This window comes from Ochotona curzoniae, unplaced genomic scaffold (assembly GCF_017591425.1).
Source record: "Ochotona curzoniae isolate NIBS_2020 unplaced genomic scaffold, NIBS_Ocur_1.0 contig_2321, whole genome shotgun sequence".
Lineage (NCBI taxonomy): Eukaryota > Metazoa > Chordata > Mammalia > Lagomorpha > Ochotonidae > Ochotona > Ochotona curzoniae.
The window spans coordinates 9,948,218-9,963,484 of NW_024465421.1; the positions used below are offsets into that span (position 1 = coordinate 9,948,218).

A 15,267-nucleotide genomic window follows, 5' to 3' on the forward strand; every position below is an offset into this window, starting at 1 on the left:
ACAGTCTCCAGCTGGGCTCAGTGGTCTCAGTCGAGGCGTGCAGTCTCCAAGAGTGTTGAAGATGTCTTTCCATTGTTGTTGACTTCTACTATTGCTATGGTATAGTCAGCTGTCAGTCTAGTTGTTGCTCTTTTGGGAGGAATATGACTTTTTTCCCTGTGATTGTAACTGTGGTATTCTACATTTTTACGATGATCTGCTGAGTTGGTTATTTAAAGCTTTATCTGTGTGAGATTTTGTGGGATTCATGATGGTTGTCCTTCTTGGCATTCGCCCTCACTGCTCAGCCTGCTTGATTTGCTCATCTTCATTTGTTGGACTCTTGAGTAGAATGGACTGCTTACTTTGCCTCCCATTTACTTACTGGAGTTCCTGGAGTCTAACCGGGCTGCTTGCCTCCCGTTTCTTTCCTCCTCCCCTTTATCTCCACATATTATAAAACTTCCTGCCAAATGACCCCTTAGTTTGAAGAGTGTTAGCCTGCAAAGTGGGTAAAAAGCAAGGATTCCCTGGGCCGGCAGCTTCTGCTCCTGTGTCCAGAACAACTGCTGGCCAATGCGGTGGTGTGCACTGCAGTGCCATAGTAACAGGAAGGCAGCTGGCTGGGTCTGAGGTCAGGGGAAAGGGGGAGCGCCCTGAGTGCCCCTGTGTGTGATGGATGTGACTGCAGCCTGAGTCGGCCAAGTCAGGTGATGCTCGGAGAGGCGGTCACTTGGAAAGCGTAACAGGCTGGGACCTGTCAGTGTTTAAAACCTCAGGCCGCTGCTCGGTGATGATGGCATTTCTGTGATTTTTTTTTTTCAGTTCCCTCCTCCATGCAGGGGAGTGCGAGAAAGTCGGGCGTCATGACCGACGTCCACCGGCGGTTCCTGCAGCTGCTCATGACTCATGGCGTGCTGGAGGAGTGGGAAGTGGAGCGTCTACAGAGACACTGCTACAAGGTCCACGACCGTAAGTGGCATTGCCCCGCCCCCAGCAGGCTGTGGCACTGTCCTGAGCAAGGACCGGTATAACCCTGCAGCCAGCCGTCCCCCATGGTCATCTTTCTTATCTTACTGGCCATAGCTTGTTTTTCTTTCTTTTTTTTTTCTTCTCCCCCCCCCCCCCAAATGTGGCATTTAGCCCAAGGGAGAAAACGTTGGACTCTGAGACTGACTGGTTTATCACAGTTGATGCCAAGGCTCCAAACACTTGCTCTAGCCTCCATTTTCTGGTCTCTCGGAGGGGGCTGGTAATTGTGTGTGACAAAGAGGATGGGTCAGAGTTTGAAGCACTTGATACACACAAAGCCCATGGAAGGCATTCAGCTGGCAGCATGGTGATTAAGGGCCCAGCCTAGAGTCAGCCAAGCCTGGAGTTGGGGGCCGTCCCTGCCCCCAGGAAGCTTTGGCCATTCTGAGCCATCTTCTGGGTGGGCCCTTGGGAGGGGTGACTAAGCAGGTGTGAGGTTCTGGTCTCCCTTGGAGATGGAGTACCAGCTCTCAGGCTCAGAGAGGAGAAGAGGCGATGGTGGGTGCTGAGGCAGACTGCTCTCAGGCTAGAGAAGGAAGAGTGAGAGGTTGCTGGCACGAGTCTCAGGGGGCATTCCATGGGACATTCTGGAAGCTTGGTGAGAGTAGGAACAAGTTAAAGGCTTGGCTGGTGGTGGGGTGTGTGGTGTCACACAATAAGGAGACCTGTTTAACCGTGTTTAATTCTGTCTACCTGAACTTCGTTGGCTTAGCGAAAGCATACCATGAGAAACCCTAGACAAGAATGCCGTTGAATTGCTTGCTTTGGGCGGGTTGGGGGGGAGTGCGCTTACAGGTCACGAGGAGCCCTGCACATTGTACAGGTCACCTTGAGCTTGGTCCCACGGACAGTACACAGCTCGTGAAATAGTCTCAGCAAGAAAGTGACATGACCAGTGCTATGTTTCCCTCTGGTGACGGCCTGACCTCGAGGGGATGGGGACGCCTGGAGAGAGCTCTGTGTCGAAAGGGAATGCTAACCCATCAAGCTGGCTTTTCTTACCCCTGACAAAGTAGCGCCAGGACAGGTGTTTTGGGGGAGGGGCATAAGCCTGCTCTTGGGGGTGCCTGCACCCCATTTCAGAGTGCCTGGGCTCTCCAGGTCCGCCTTTGCTGCCCATCCAGGTTTGTGCTCATGCGCTGGGAAGCAGCTGCTTGATAGTCCAGGAGCTGGGGCCGCCGTCCCCCTGCAGGGAACCCTCATGGAACTCCTGGCTCTTGGCTTCTGCCAGGCCTAGCCAGCTGTTGCATGCATCTGCAGAGTAAAAAAGCAGATGGAAGATCTCTCCCCGTCTTTCAAAAAAAAAAGGGATGACAGAACCTTCAGCCTTCTCGTAGGAGCCCTGCTGAGATGGGCGAAGGAATGCTCGTCCTGACCTTCCACTGACGGACAGGCGCTGCCTCTTCCCTTCTCATGCCCTGTACTGGTTGTGAACGTGAGCTTGAAGGTTGCTGGGGAAGTTTCACAGTTCAGCGTAAGAAGCCGTGTGATCCTTAGAACTAAGAACGAAAGTGTTGTTGCCTTTATCTGACCTTTACAGCTTTCATGAGCTCACTCAGGAAAGTCCTTACAGTGTGTCCCCTTGGCTGTGGGGGGCCAGGGGGCGGCAGGGAGCAGTGCATCCCAGCACTTGCAGGAGCTGTCTGGAACCGAGCAGAGCCCTCACTACCGACACCCGCATGTGCTGTGTCTCTGTGTCTTCCAAGGCATGCCCTCATACGGGTAATAAGGCTGAATGTGCACATCAGGCACAGTGAGAAAGGAACAAGGATGAGCGAAGACTGGCAACTGTAGCACTCTGCTGGAATCCAGGATTGGTGAATGTGGTCGGGCACTCTCTCAGAACATCCCGTGTGCAGGGGAGCTCTGCCGAATTCTTCCCGCTTTTTACAGCCTGGGTCCGGTGAAGGTGAGCAGGGCTGTGTTTCCAGCTGCCGCTGTTCCCATCACCAAAAGGACAACAACGAGTGTTCCCAAGCGTTCTTGTCAATAGCAAGATTTTAAAAAGCAGTGCAGGAGGCTAAGACATTTTGGAAATTAAGTAAATATTTGTGAGATACAGTGCTGTTAATCTTGTGTGTTTTGGTGAGATGTCCAGGAAAGTCCCCTTATACCAACTGGAAAAGTGTTTAACTTCTAATTGTGAAACAAATAAGTTATTGAAACTGTAAGCTATTCTAATTGTTTTTTTTCCCCCAGGGTTTGTCCAATTTATCAAAATTTTTTTTTTCTTAAAACATTTATTACTTGACAAAGTCAAAGAGAGAAAAGGAGAGATAGAGAAAAAGAAAAATATCTTTCATTAGCTGGTTCATTGCCCAGATGGCCACAGCAGCTGGGGCTGGATCAGGAAGAAGACAGTAGCTTGGAACTTCATCCGGGTCTCTCGGGGGCTGCAGAGGCCACTTGGGCCGTCTTCCACTGCTTTCCCAGGTGTGTTCCCAAGGGGCTGGATCCAAAGTGGAGCAGCAGCCAGGACTCAGGCTGGCATTCCTGTGGGATGCTGGCATTCCATGAAGCAGCTTCACCTGCTGTGCCAGACACTGTCAGCAGTACTGCTGCGTATTTATGCGAAAGGTAGTGTTAAGAGAGAGTGAGAAGGAGAGCCGTAAAGGAGATCTTCCATCCACGGGTTCGCTCACTCACACGGTTGGGGCTGCGATTGTCGGGGCCAGGCTAGGTCAAACCAGAACCAGAGGTGGGACCTCCACCTGGCTCTCCCATGTGGGGACCAGGGAGCCCAGCACCTTGACTGTCATCTCCTGCTCTCCTAGGCGCATTGGCAGGAAGCTGGATTGGCTGCTCTGATGATAGGATGACTGGGTTGTACTTGGTGGCTTAGTCCGTTGTGCCACACAGTGCCAGTTTATCAAAGGGTTTCTTTTTCTGGCCTCTGGTTGTAAAGGAAGACAAATGCCCTGATGTTCTGGCTAGAGGGGAGTTTAGATTTTGTTCCCAGGGCCGAGCCATGGGGTTGCTTTTCAGAAAGGCACGGAGACCTCCGTGCTCCCTGCTCTGGGGACCGCAGGGGTGGAGGCAGAGCTGCTGTGTGTGCAGATGTTCCTTCCTCCTGGCACTGGTGACGGGAGCTATTTGCTTCCCTGCGGGTCTCATGAGTCATGCAGACAAGTATGAGCCAGTGAGGAAAGTGGGTGCAGGAGACCCAGGGAGTAGCTGTTAAGACTTGGGTTTGATGATGCCTACTTTCGGTAAAGATGTGCTTTTCCCGCCTGCAACAAGCTCAGGTGGATAAATCTGTGATTCCTGGGCATTAAGCAGTGAAGGACAGTGAAGGTTTCTCCCGCCACATGGGACTAAATGTGTCAGTTGAGAACTGCTGTTCCAGTTCTCCAGGTATCACCTGGGGGTGAGAAGTCGGCTCTCCTGGAGTTGGCGTTAGATCTGTAAGTTAAAGATGCTTGGCCCCATGGGCCTGCCCCAACTTCAGGTGCCAGCCGTGAGTCCTGGGCCACCTGTGTCTTCCCTGGCAACAAATCAAGGGTTCCTGTAACTCGATCCTCATGCCTGGTTTACCAGAATGAGTCACAGAACTCAGGGTAAGACTTAGAAATGGGCAGACCCCAGTCAGGTACAGGGCAGGGCACAGAAGGTGGGGGTGGTGTCATGCCACCAGACTCTTAGGGTCACTTACCCTCCCTGCACCCAGATACATCCAACAGCTGCAAGTTCTCCAGAGCCCACCTCTGAGGTGTTTTTGTTTTTGTTTTAACAAAGGCCTCATGGCAAGGTTGGTCCACAGTTTAGCTCTTCCTCTCCCCAGACTTGGAGGGTAGGGCTAGAAATTCAGACTTCTCATTGAAGGCTTTTTTTTGCCTGTATAGTTTGGATATTAGTGTGTTAATGGATGATGCCCATCAAGGTGGTGTCCTGGGGTCAGCACAGTAGGAGCTCCTCACAGGGGCATGCCTTCAGAAGGTCGTTCTCATGAGAGGTTGATTGTAGAAGTGCCTGGTGGGCCTGGCTGCCCCCTCAGCTTGCCGACTCTGTGTGTGACCCTCGGCTGCCATCCTCACCACACACCAGGCCAGTGGTCTAGGTCTGTGAGCCGCCAAGACCGCAAGGTGCAAGGAGCCTTTTCTTCACAGGTAGCCTGTTTCAGGGGTTTGTGGTAAAGAGGGAAAAGTGACCCATGACTATGTGTTCCTGAGGCTCTCTAGGGGCCTGCTCGCAGTTCCCTAGGTGGGAAAACAGACACTCAGATCACTGTGCTGCTCAGGAAGGTTTTAGGAAGTCTGTGCTAGGAACCCGGGACAAGGGCCAAGTGTCTTTCTCACCCCACAGGAGGTGATGGGAACCAGCTCACCATCTCGGGAGATGTTTCAGGCCTTGGCACAGAGAGCCTCAGGTTGGCAGGACAGGGTGCCGGTTTGGCAGTAAAACAGACGAGAGGAGCATGGAGAGAAAGCTGAAGAGGTTTCTAGAGTGCCTCCCCTCCAACCACAAATGATTTGGTCAGCTGGGGAACTACCTGAGGTTAGAGAACGAGCCCGCTGAGACGATCAAACAACAGCCAGATGTTCCTGGACTGGGAATAGCACGCATTTGAGGCCCAGAAGGCTTCTGTCCAAAATCGAAGGGGAAAATGATGCCATATCTACCCATACTGTCCCAGAAACCCGAAGAGAAGCAGATGCTTCCAGCTGTTTTCTGTAAGGCCGGCGTTACTCTGATACCAAAACCAGACACATGTTGCAGGAAGAGAAAACCACAAACCAGAGTCCCTCATGACTATAGGTGCGAGAATTCGAAGGATGATTCTGGCAAATCTAACGCAGCAGTGTGTAAGAAGGACGGTGCTGCATGACCAAGGGGGCTTTATCCTGAGAATGCAGGCTCGGTTCAGTATGTGCCAATCAACATAAGCTCGGACACGGAAGAAAAAGTTATTTGTGTAGATTCTGGGAAGGTGGTTGACAAAATCGCACATCTCCCCTGGCGTGATTGAGTGGCCGTTTGTCACAGGAGGATGTGCAGGGCCCCAGTGGTCAGAGCTTGAGTGAGGAGTTCACTGACTGCCCAGACTGTTAAAGAATCCAGTATCTGTTCCTCATAAAAGGAAGGGATTTTAAAAAAAAAATAGATGAGGCAAATCTCTAAAACCTATAGCTAGCATTATCCTTAGTGGTAAAAAGATGGAATACTTTTCCTCTCCTAGCAGAAGCAAGACACTAGTCGCTGTACTCAGCACCGGACTGGAGATTGTAGCTGGTGCACTGAGGCAAGAAAAAGAAGCGAAAAGCATCTAGATGGGAAAGGAAGAAGGAAGACTGTTTAGTCCTGCTCATGTGACTGGTCCTCAGTGTGAGCAGTCTGTGAGAAAACTCCTGGAGCTGACAAGTGAATCGAGCAGTGTTGTAGCAAGGTCAATATCTAAATATCCTCTGCTTTTCTGTATATTAGCGATCAGAAATTGAAACTTAAAATAGTACCATAGTGTCAAAAATAGGAAGCGCTGGGGCAGGCATCTGGTACGTGGGCTCCAGTCCCTGCTTGCGAGGCCCGCATCGCAGATGGGAGTGGCTGCTTTGCTTTCAGTCCAGCTCTCTGCAGATGTGCGTCCTGGCCGGCAGCAGGTGGTGACTGCAGTCCTTGGGTTCCTGCCATACACAGGGGGGGACCTGGCTGGAGCTCAGGGCTCCTGGCTCAGCGCAGCCCAGCTTTGGAAGTGGTTAGAGATGGAACCAGTCAGTCTTTTTCTGCCTTTCAAGTGAGATTGAAAAATCTTTTTTTTTTTTAAAGATTTAATTTTATTTGTATTGGAAAGTCAGATGCACAGAGAGGAAGAGCTTCCATTCGTTGATTCACTCCCCAAGTGGTCGCAACAGCTCTTAAAACAAAACAACACGAAACAAAACATGAAATGTTAAGGAATAAATCTGGCCAAAAAATCTGATCGGTACACCAAAAATTTTAAGACACTGTGCCCAGGAGTGATCAGATGGGATCTGGAAAAATGGAGAGGTTCTGATAAGTTACCTGTTCTTCCAAAAAGTGATTCGTAGAGTTTAGTCTCACTCAGATTCCACCAGAGCTTAACTGGTTGTAAAGTTGACATGGACGTGTCAAGGATCTTGAAGAGCCAAAATCGTGAAGACAGGCCTGGAGGGCTCACACCTCTGAGTGAAGACTTGCTGCTGTGCTGCTGTCCTGGCCACACGGTGTGCTGGGCACAACGCAGCGCATGGAGTACTGGCTGGTTGTGCATGCCACACAGGTGCCAGTCTCAGGGTGCTGCTGTCCTGGCCACACGGTGTGCTGGGCACAACGCAGCGCATGGAGTACTGGCTGGTTGTGCATGCCACACAGGTGCCAGTCTCAGGGTGCTGCTGTCCTGGCCACACGGTGTGCTGGGCACAACGTAGCGCATGGAGTACTGGCTGCCTGTGCGTGCCATACAAGTGTCAGTCTCGGGCCGATTCTGCCAAATGAAACAGGTGCAACCCTGGGGGACGTGTCTGCTTGCAGAGCCTCAAGCGTGACCCTGAAGAGAGTTGGTAAGTGGTTATGGGACATGTCTTCTGTTGAATTTCCTAAGAACAAAGCAGACAAGGGAGCTGTGGTCCCCAAGCCTCTTGGGGAGCAGGTGCTCAAGCCAGCTGATTCTGTTGTAGAGTGAGTTAGGTGGTCCAGCCAGCACAGCATGGGGTGTGAGTGGACACTCAAACCTGGGCCTGGTTCTTAGCTGGAGCCTTGTGTTGGTCAGCTTTTCATTGCTGCAAAGAAGTGCCGAAGGCAGCCCAGCCTTCTCAAGGAAGCAGTTCCGTCACGGTGAAGGGCCCTGTTGGTTTGGCATCTGGGGATGTTTGCAGAGGATGATGTGACCGGAGACGGAATGGCACATATGTGTGTGTTCATGCGGTCCTGTAAAGCTGCCAGGATCTAATCATGAGAACTCCACCCTAATGGTCCAACTTGTGCAACTCCCACACCACGCACCCCCACCACCGTCCTGGGATTAGGTGTCCGCCCTTGTAGCAGTGGGAGAGGATGACATTTGCCATGCTTACTGACGAGCTGACCTTGGCAGACCTCCGACCCCTCCGCAGATGGGTTTTCGGAGCCCCCAGGTCTGTAGGGACAGCCCTGTCAGTTATGTGTCTTGTGGAATGTCGGGAGGCTGGGCTGATTGTGCCTGTTTTAGGGGAAGTGGCAGGTGCGGCCAGTCCCCTGCTACTAGCAGCCAGGCAGCAGGGATGCCAAGAGGCGTGCCGTGCTGTGTTCCAGCCCCTCTCCCCCGGCTGCCTTGTCATCCACACCCGACACACAGAGGGCTCCCAGAAGCCTCTGGGATTATTTTTGAAAGTTCATTTTCTTGTTTTGAAATAATTGTAGATTCGCTGGAAAGTCCCAAGAATAGTGCAGACAATACCACCACTCCACCCCCCTAAATTAGTTGAGATTAAGTTACCAATTTACTGGAAATTATTCTCCTCCCCCCTGACTTGTTGGCTGTGTTTCCTAGCACAAACATTTCTTTTACATAAGCACTGTCCCACTGGCAGAATTAGCATATGAGCATTGATATGTCCCTGCCCTCTAATCCACAGACTCATGCAAGTGTTTCTGATGGTCCTGGTAGCATTGCCTTCAACAAAGGGCTTGGTCCTGTGTTGCATTTAGTCTTTACATCTCATTAGGCCCCTTACATCAAGACTAATTATCCAAGCAGTTTTGAAGATTACATGCTAATTATTTTGTAGATACCATTATATAGTATATATATATGATATATATATATATATTATAAAGTAGCATGTGTTTGAAATTCAGTATATACAATGGCCACATATATAGTGCAGTTTTCTGGTAGGAAGAAACAAATGGCGTTAATATCCAAGGTAACAGTTTTTTTGTTTGTTTGTTTTTAAGATTTATTTTGTTTATTTGAAAGAACAGAGATCTTCCATCTGTTGGTTTACTCCCCAAATAGTTACAGTGGCCAGGGCTGAGCTGGACCAAAGCTAGGTACCTGGTACTCCTCCGGATCTCCTGTGGGGGTGCGGGACCCAAGCACTTAAGCTGTATTCCATTGCTTTCCCCAGTGTGTAAGCCAGGAGCTGGATTGGAAGAGGAATGGTGAGGAGCTGAACTGGATGTTGATCCTGCAAATGACGGCCTAACGTGCTGCACCACAAAATAGCAGCATCCCAACATGTCATGGATATGAAAAAGTTAGCTGATGAAATAATTCACATTTTTCCAAAGGAACCTGTGTTTGCAATCCAGTGTGTGTGTGACACTGGGTTAGCGTGTCTTGAGCTGGGCTGGCTCAGCTTTGGTGTGTTCTGATTGTGGGGTTGTCCTCAGTGTGGGCTGACCCAGGGCTCCCTCTGATGAGGTTGAGGCCGTACTGTGGGATTCCGCAGGCATAATAGAGAAGTCCGGGGCGTAGGGAGTGGGCCAGCATGGCATCTGCCAGGCTTCCCCGCAGTCCTGTGGGGTGAGGACTGTGGGAGGAGCGGTAAATGCTGCATCCCCCATCCCAGGGCTGCCCACTTGCTGTAGCATCCAGCAGCATCTCTACCTTGAATCCGTTCTTGGGCTCATGGTTGCCGATTGCTATAAGGTACCGTTCTCTGCTCTTATAACACTAACCTTTAAGAATGAATTTTGTCCATATCATTATGTCATTTGTTCTTAGGTGTAGCTTTCCATTGCCTGTTGTTTAGGAACACACCTAAATTTAAAAAAAAAAAAAGTCTGTAACATTTTAGATGAAAGCAACCCAGCTTTGAAATCATCCCGGTGAGCAGAAGTAATAGGATGTTGGGGTGAAAAAGCAACGGGCTGAAGTGCGCATGCCAGAAATAGATTAAGGAAGACAGAGTCACAGGGACACTGAAGTCTGAGATGTGTTTCCGGGTTCTGTCAAACTCTGTGTCTGCCTTCAGGCCGGGTTTGTTTTTAGCCTGCTGATTTACATGACAATATTAGCTGTGCTGCCTCTGTGTCTATTTTCAGGTTCCTGAACACCCACCATCAGGTGCCCCGCACCCTGCCGGCAACGGTTGGCGACCCAGCGTGGGTCTGCGGTCCTCCCTTAAGCACCTGCTTTCCCAGGCGGGGTTTAGCAGTACTTAGAAACCTGTTCCAAATATGTTTTCCTTCTGTGTCCAGTGATTGCGCTGGACGTCTCTCCCCTTGGGCCACGACAAGCAGTCAATAAGCTCACACCTGTCCAGGCCGGCTCGCGTCTCTGGTTAATCAGGTGGGATCATGACGGGAAAGTGACAGACTAAGCACAGAGCGCACCAGCCAGCGTGTGCCCCGACGCACCTCTCAGCACACAGACGCCGTAGCAAGCAGTCGTGCGCTGCAGTGGGACTCTGCAGGGTCCAGTAGCTTGGGCACCACAGTTGAGTGACTGCTGTTGTCCATGGTCTGGCTTTTGCTGGCCTAGCCCATTTTCAATCCCCGCCTGCTCCCAGTTGGCATCATGAATACAGGAATCCAAACTGACCAGCTGGCTCCCTGGCAGCCCTTTTAGGACTGTGCGGGCCAGCCAAGCCAGGAACGCTGTGCACTTCAGACTCTCCCATGTGTAAATGTCACTTGTTTGCAGATGTGTTCTGTCCTGGATCTCGTGTCGGAAGGAGGCGTGTGAGGAGCTGGGAGTCAGTCTTGCAGTAGCATGACCACAGACCCCACTGGCTGCAGCCGGAGCCTGGAGCTTCTTCCAGGTCTCCCACGTGGGTGCAGGGTCCCAAGGCTTGGGCCGTCCTCCACAGGCCACAAGTAGGAAGCTGGATGGGAAGTGGGGCTACTGGAATATGAACCAATGCCCATGTGGGATCCTGGCATATTCAAGGCAAGGATTTAGCCACTAGGCCATTGTGCCAGGCCCTCTTTATTTATTTATTATTATTATTATTTATTTTTTTTTACTTGAATTTATTTGTTTCAAAGAATTACAGAGGGAGTGAGGAAGGGAGAGGGAAAGAGAGAGAGATCTTCTATCTGCTGATTCCCTCCCCAGATGGCTGCATCGGCCTGACTGAAACCAATAGCCGGGACCTTCTGAGTCTGTGAGAGTGGCAAGGGTGCAAGTATTTGAGCCTTCTTCTTGCTGAATTCCCCAGGCCATTCACAGGGAGCCGCATTGGACAAGGAGCAGGAGGGACATAAATGCTGGCCCTGTGATGTCCCCTTTTCATAGGCACAGATTCAGATCTGAGTTCTTGCAGGGGCGTGGGAAAACTGTTCTTTGCTGAGCGTCATCCCAGGCCCTTGGGGAGCCCATGATATAGTGAGGGAGGGAGTGCCAGGACAATGAGGACAATGGCCGCTCATAGGCAGAGGTGCCATAGTTTGGGGTATGGTACCATGTGCTGAGTAGCAAAGCAATGTGTCCTGTGGGGCAGAGCAGCCTGGGGTTGTAGTCTCTGTAAGACCTTTCTTTGTGGGGGTCCCACTTGTAGGGATGGTGAGGAAGGGCTCTGTGGGTCTTGGGGAGAAACTTCCCCAGTGGAAGGAAACAGGTAAAGGGACTGAGGCAGGGAAGAGCTCAGTGTGGGTGAGTGAGCAGCAAGGCCAGAGGGAGAAGGGACACGCGAAAGAAGACAGCCCAGGTCAGGTCCCGAGGGATGTGGGATGCCTGGGTTATGGCTTGACACAGGCCTTGGGTAGGGACCCGGGAGCCAGGGGAAGCTGTCCCATGCCCAGGCCCAAGATGACCGGGGTCCAAGAAAGGACTGAAGAGGACTGGGGACAAGTGGCCTGCTCAAAAGCAGCAAGCTCATGTCACCTCACTGCAGGGACCTCATGGCGACAGCCTGACCTATGCTGGGGACAGACCCGGGCTGGAGGCCTGCCCAGAGCAGGGAACCAAGAGGCCTCCATGAGGCCCGACGAGGTTGTGTATTTGGGGTCTGCCCTGGCAAGGAAGTCGACCTCCCTCACTGGTGTTTTGGCAGCAACTCAGACATGCAGAGGAATGTGACACGTCCGGGGGGCCCCTTTGCCTTTCTCTGGTCAGTCGGTCCTGGGCTGGAAGCAGGGACCAGAATTAGAGAGGCTGTCGGGGACTGATGAAGTTCTGGCCCTCGGGAGACAGTGACCACAGTGGTCCCTCTGGCTGCCTGGGCAGGTGCCTGGCCCTGTTCCTAGTTGTGGACACAGAGGTCTGACCTGCAGGGGGAGTTCCGGGGGTTGCTTGTGGTGGTGTGGGTCAATTGTGTTTTGACATGTGATCTGGCCATCGTGTGCGTGTTGTCTCTCCCGGGATGGGTGCCACCCAGGCCTGTGCTCAGAGTTGTCCCCAGTCCAGCCTGTGAGCGACGGGAGCTGCTCAGCTGGTGGCCCGGGGCTGCAGGCTTCGTGCCCACAGCCGGAGCTTGAACACCGAGGGCTATCAGTGGCGTCCAGCCTCCCTAGGCCTGCTTTGTTTGCCCCGTCGAGCTTTCCAAGTTAACAACAACAGACTACTACCGGATTATGAAAACCTGGTGGAGCACTTGCTGGCCACAGAGGCACCCAGTTTTTGGATTGGAATATGGGTTTGCCACACAGCCGAGCTTCTGGTCCATAGGCATCAGGTTAGTGACTTGGGACAAGCTTTGCTCCAAGGCCATCTGAGAAGGAGGTGGAGAACAGAGCTGCTGTGGTCTTAGCTGGGCGGGGAAGCTTAGAGACCTCCACTCTGCCCTCCTGCAGAGCCATTTGTTTGAGGCCTTTGGGGAGGATGGGGGCCGGGCAGCTCAGAAGCTGTCTAGAAAGGGCCTTGGTTTCAAAAGGCATCATGAAGACGAATTCTTGCATGTTAGGAGCGTCTGTGTGATGTCAGGGGTAGTTTCTGTGGGTCACAGATCAGAACAGCAGCTTTCGAACAACCTGCTAGAAGAGCCTGTCCTCGCTGTGTCACCAGTGCCCGGAGCTAATATGTGGCGTAGGCACACATCTTTCTCTTTGTGATTAAGTTACGTATGTGCGAGACAGAGAGCTCCCCTCTGCTGGTTCGCTCTGCAAAGGCTCGCAGTAGCAGGGCCAGCCTGGGCTGAAGCTGAGAACCTGGAACTCAGTCCTGTTCTGCCACATGGGTTGCTGCGACGCAACTAGCTAGGCCACCACCTCCTGCCCCACACTGTCCGTACCAGCAGGCAGCTGGCATCGGGAGGGCAGCTAGCGCTTGAATCCAGATACTCCGATAATGGGGATATGAGTGACAGCTGTTAGATCAAGTCCTGTCCTCTTGAGGTCAAATTATGTGGTTGTTGAGCCCTGGAATAATAATAATAATAATTAAAGTAATTATTATTATTCTTTTATTGTGGGAAAGATCCAGAGAACAAAGCACGGAAGACTGTGTGTCCAGGGACCAGTCCAACTCATTTCCCCCAACCTGTATTATCACTTACTGGTTGTTCTCAGACATCCCTCCCTGTCCAGGTTTTTGTGTCGTTGCCTGGACTGCTGGCCAGACATCTGGCTTCTGGGCTGGGCTCCGCTACTTTCCAGGCCTGTGATCGAGGGTGAGTGCTTGCCTCCCTGACTCTGTTTTGGAAAACAGAAGCCATGCCTCTTCCCTCCTTGCTCTGAGTGTTGGCCAAGAGAGTGGGGGGCGTTTGTGAGCTGATGTACCCACACAGGGGATTACTCTGCTGCTACTGCAACCCCATAGTGGGCAGCTCTCCCCCACCCTCCCCTCTTCTTGGCACCATTCGCCAGCTGTGCCTTGAAAGTGTCACAGCTCTCATTTCTGCACCTGCTGTTGCCAAGGTCACCAGCATCCTTTCCCCCAGACAGCCGACGAGTGGACTGTGAGGCCGTGGCCTGAGTGTGGTCCCCCTCCCCGATCTCTTGGCCCAGGGCCTCCTCCCCCAGGACCCATGTCTGCGGCCGGCCTTGGCCTGGCCTAGACTTGGAGCAGCACTCAGTGGACTCAGCCATTGTGCTGTCATGGGAGAAGGACTTGAGTTGGTTCACAAGTGGTTTGGTCCCTGAGGGCTTTGCTTCCCCCCCCCCCCCCCCCCCCCCGTATTTTCTGGTCCCTATAAATAACACTTTTGATTTGGGTGCCTAGTTTAGCACAGAAGTATAGTGGGTCAAAGGTTAGAGCAGCAGCCTTCCCAACAGTGGCTGTCCAAGTGTGTACTAAGGCCCAGGTCCCAGCGGTCCCAGGGGAACAGGGATGGCTCCAAAGTGGAATCGGAAAGGGATTTTAGGAGAAAAGGAGGAAGAGCGTTGTGTGTAGCCAGCCAGCCCGGGCTCTCTGCAGGGATCGGCCCACCCCTTCCTGTGCGGAGGAGCTGAGGACACAGGTCCCTCCAGCTGGCAAGTGCCCGGAGTCTCAGCTGCTTTGCTCCCCTCTGCCCCATGCCCCAGAGGTACTTCCTCTTAAGAAAGGGGTTTGCCCCCTCTGCATCTTTGCTTTATCCTCAGCTCCTCCTCTGGCAGAGGGTGCTGAGCCTGTAGGGCTGCAGCTCTGCCAGCAGGGCTGGACCTGGGACAGTAGTGATCGGCAGGGCCAGCTGCCCAGCTGTCCCCCCTGGAGCTCCACCTCCCTGGACCACCTCGCCCTCCTTTCTTTTTGATCACATCCCTCCTGATTCGGGGGTCACAGGGTCAGGCGGGTGTAGCAGGACACGGGACTCTGATAGGTCCTCTTTTTGGGGTCTCTCTAGAGACCTTGTGGCTTCGAGCCCAGGAACCTGGGGTCTGGAGTAAGACAGGCCTTGGTTCCCTGTATGGACACTCTGAGCTCATTGTCTAGCTGTCTCCGAGGCTCTTGTTTACAAAGATGACAGTAACTCAGCTTCCCAGGTCTTGACGACGATGACATGAAAAAGGTGCACCCCGATGCACCATTTACCAGCATATAACGTGCATTCCAGCCACAAGTTTGCAGGCCTGTTACTTTCAGCTTAGAGAGTGATTTTTACCCCAGCTCACAAGGATACCAATGTACCCTGCTGCCAAGTAGCCAGCTAAGCTACACGGGTACAGCCTGCTTGGTTCAGACATGGCACTGTGCAAGAGCCAGTACATGGATACCTGCCAGCCCCCTGTGAGAGCTGGATGGCATTCTGGGCTCCTGGCTGTGGCCTGGCCCAGCCATGGCTGTTATGGGCATTGGGGGTTAGTCAGCAGTTGCAAGACTTTGCATGCTGGTCTCTGCTTTTCAAGTGCATAGGCTTCAAAGATGTAAATGGGGAGTCTGGTCCAGGGTCCAGAGAGAGCTGCTGGTCTGGGACACCAGGGTGCTCCTGCTGTGGCCGGCAAGTAGTGAGCATTCAGGGT

General features: G+C 52.4%; 1 protein-coding gene across 3 annotated transcripts in view; it reads left to right on the top strand.

Moving 5' to 3' along the window:
• NSMCE1 (NSE1 homolog, SMC5-SMC6 complex component) overlaps positions 1-15,267 on the top strand; it is a 30,859-nt gene that overhangs the window by 8,314 nt on the left and 7,278 nt on the right. For all 3 annotated transcript variants that reach the window (XM_040973176.1, XM_040973173.1, XM_040973175.1), the window contains exon 2: positions 805-951. In XM_040973176.1, coding sequence (XP_040829110.1) covers positions 816-951 — 136 coding nt within the window. In that variant the 5' untranslated portion in view covers positions 805-815. The remainder of the gene's footprint in view (positions 1-804; positions 952-15,267) is intronic.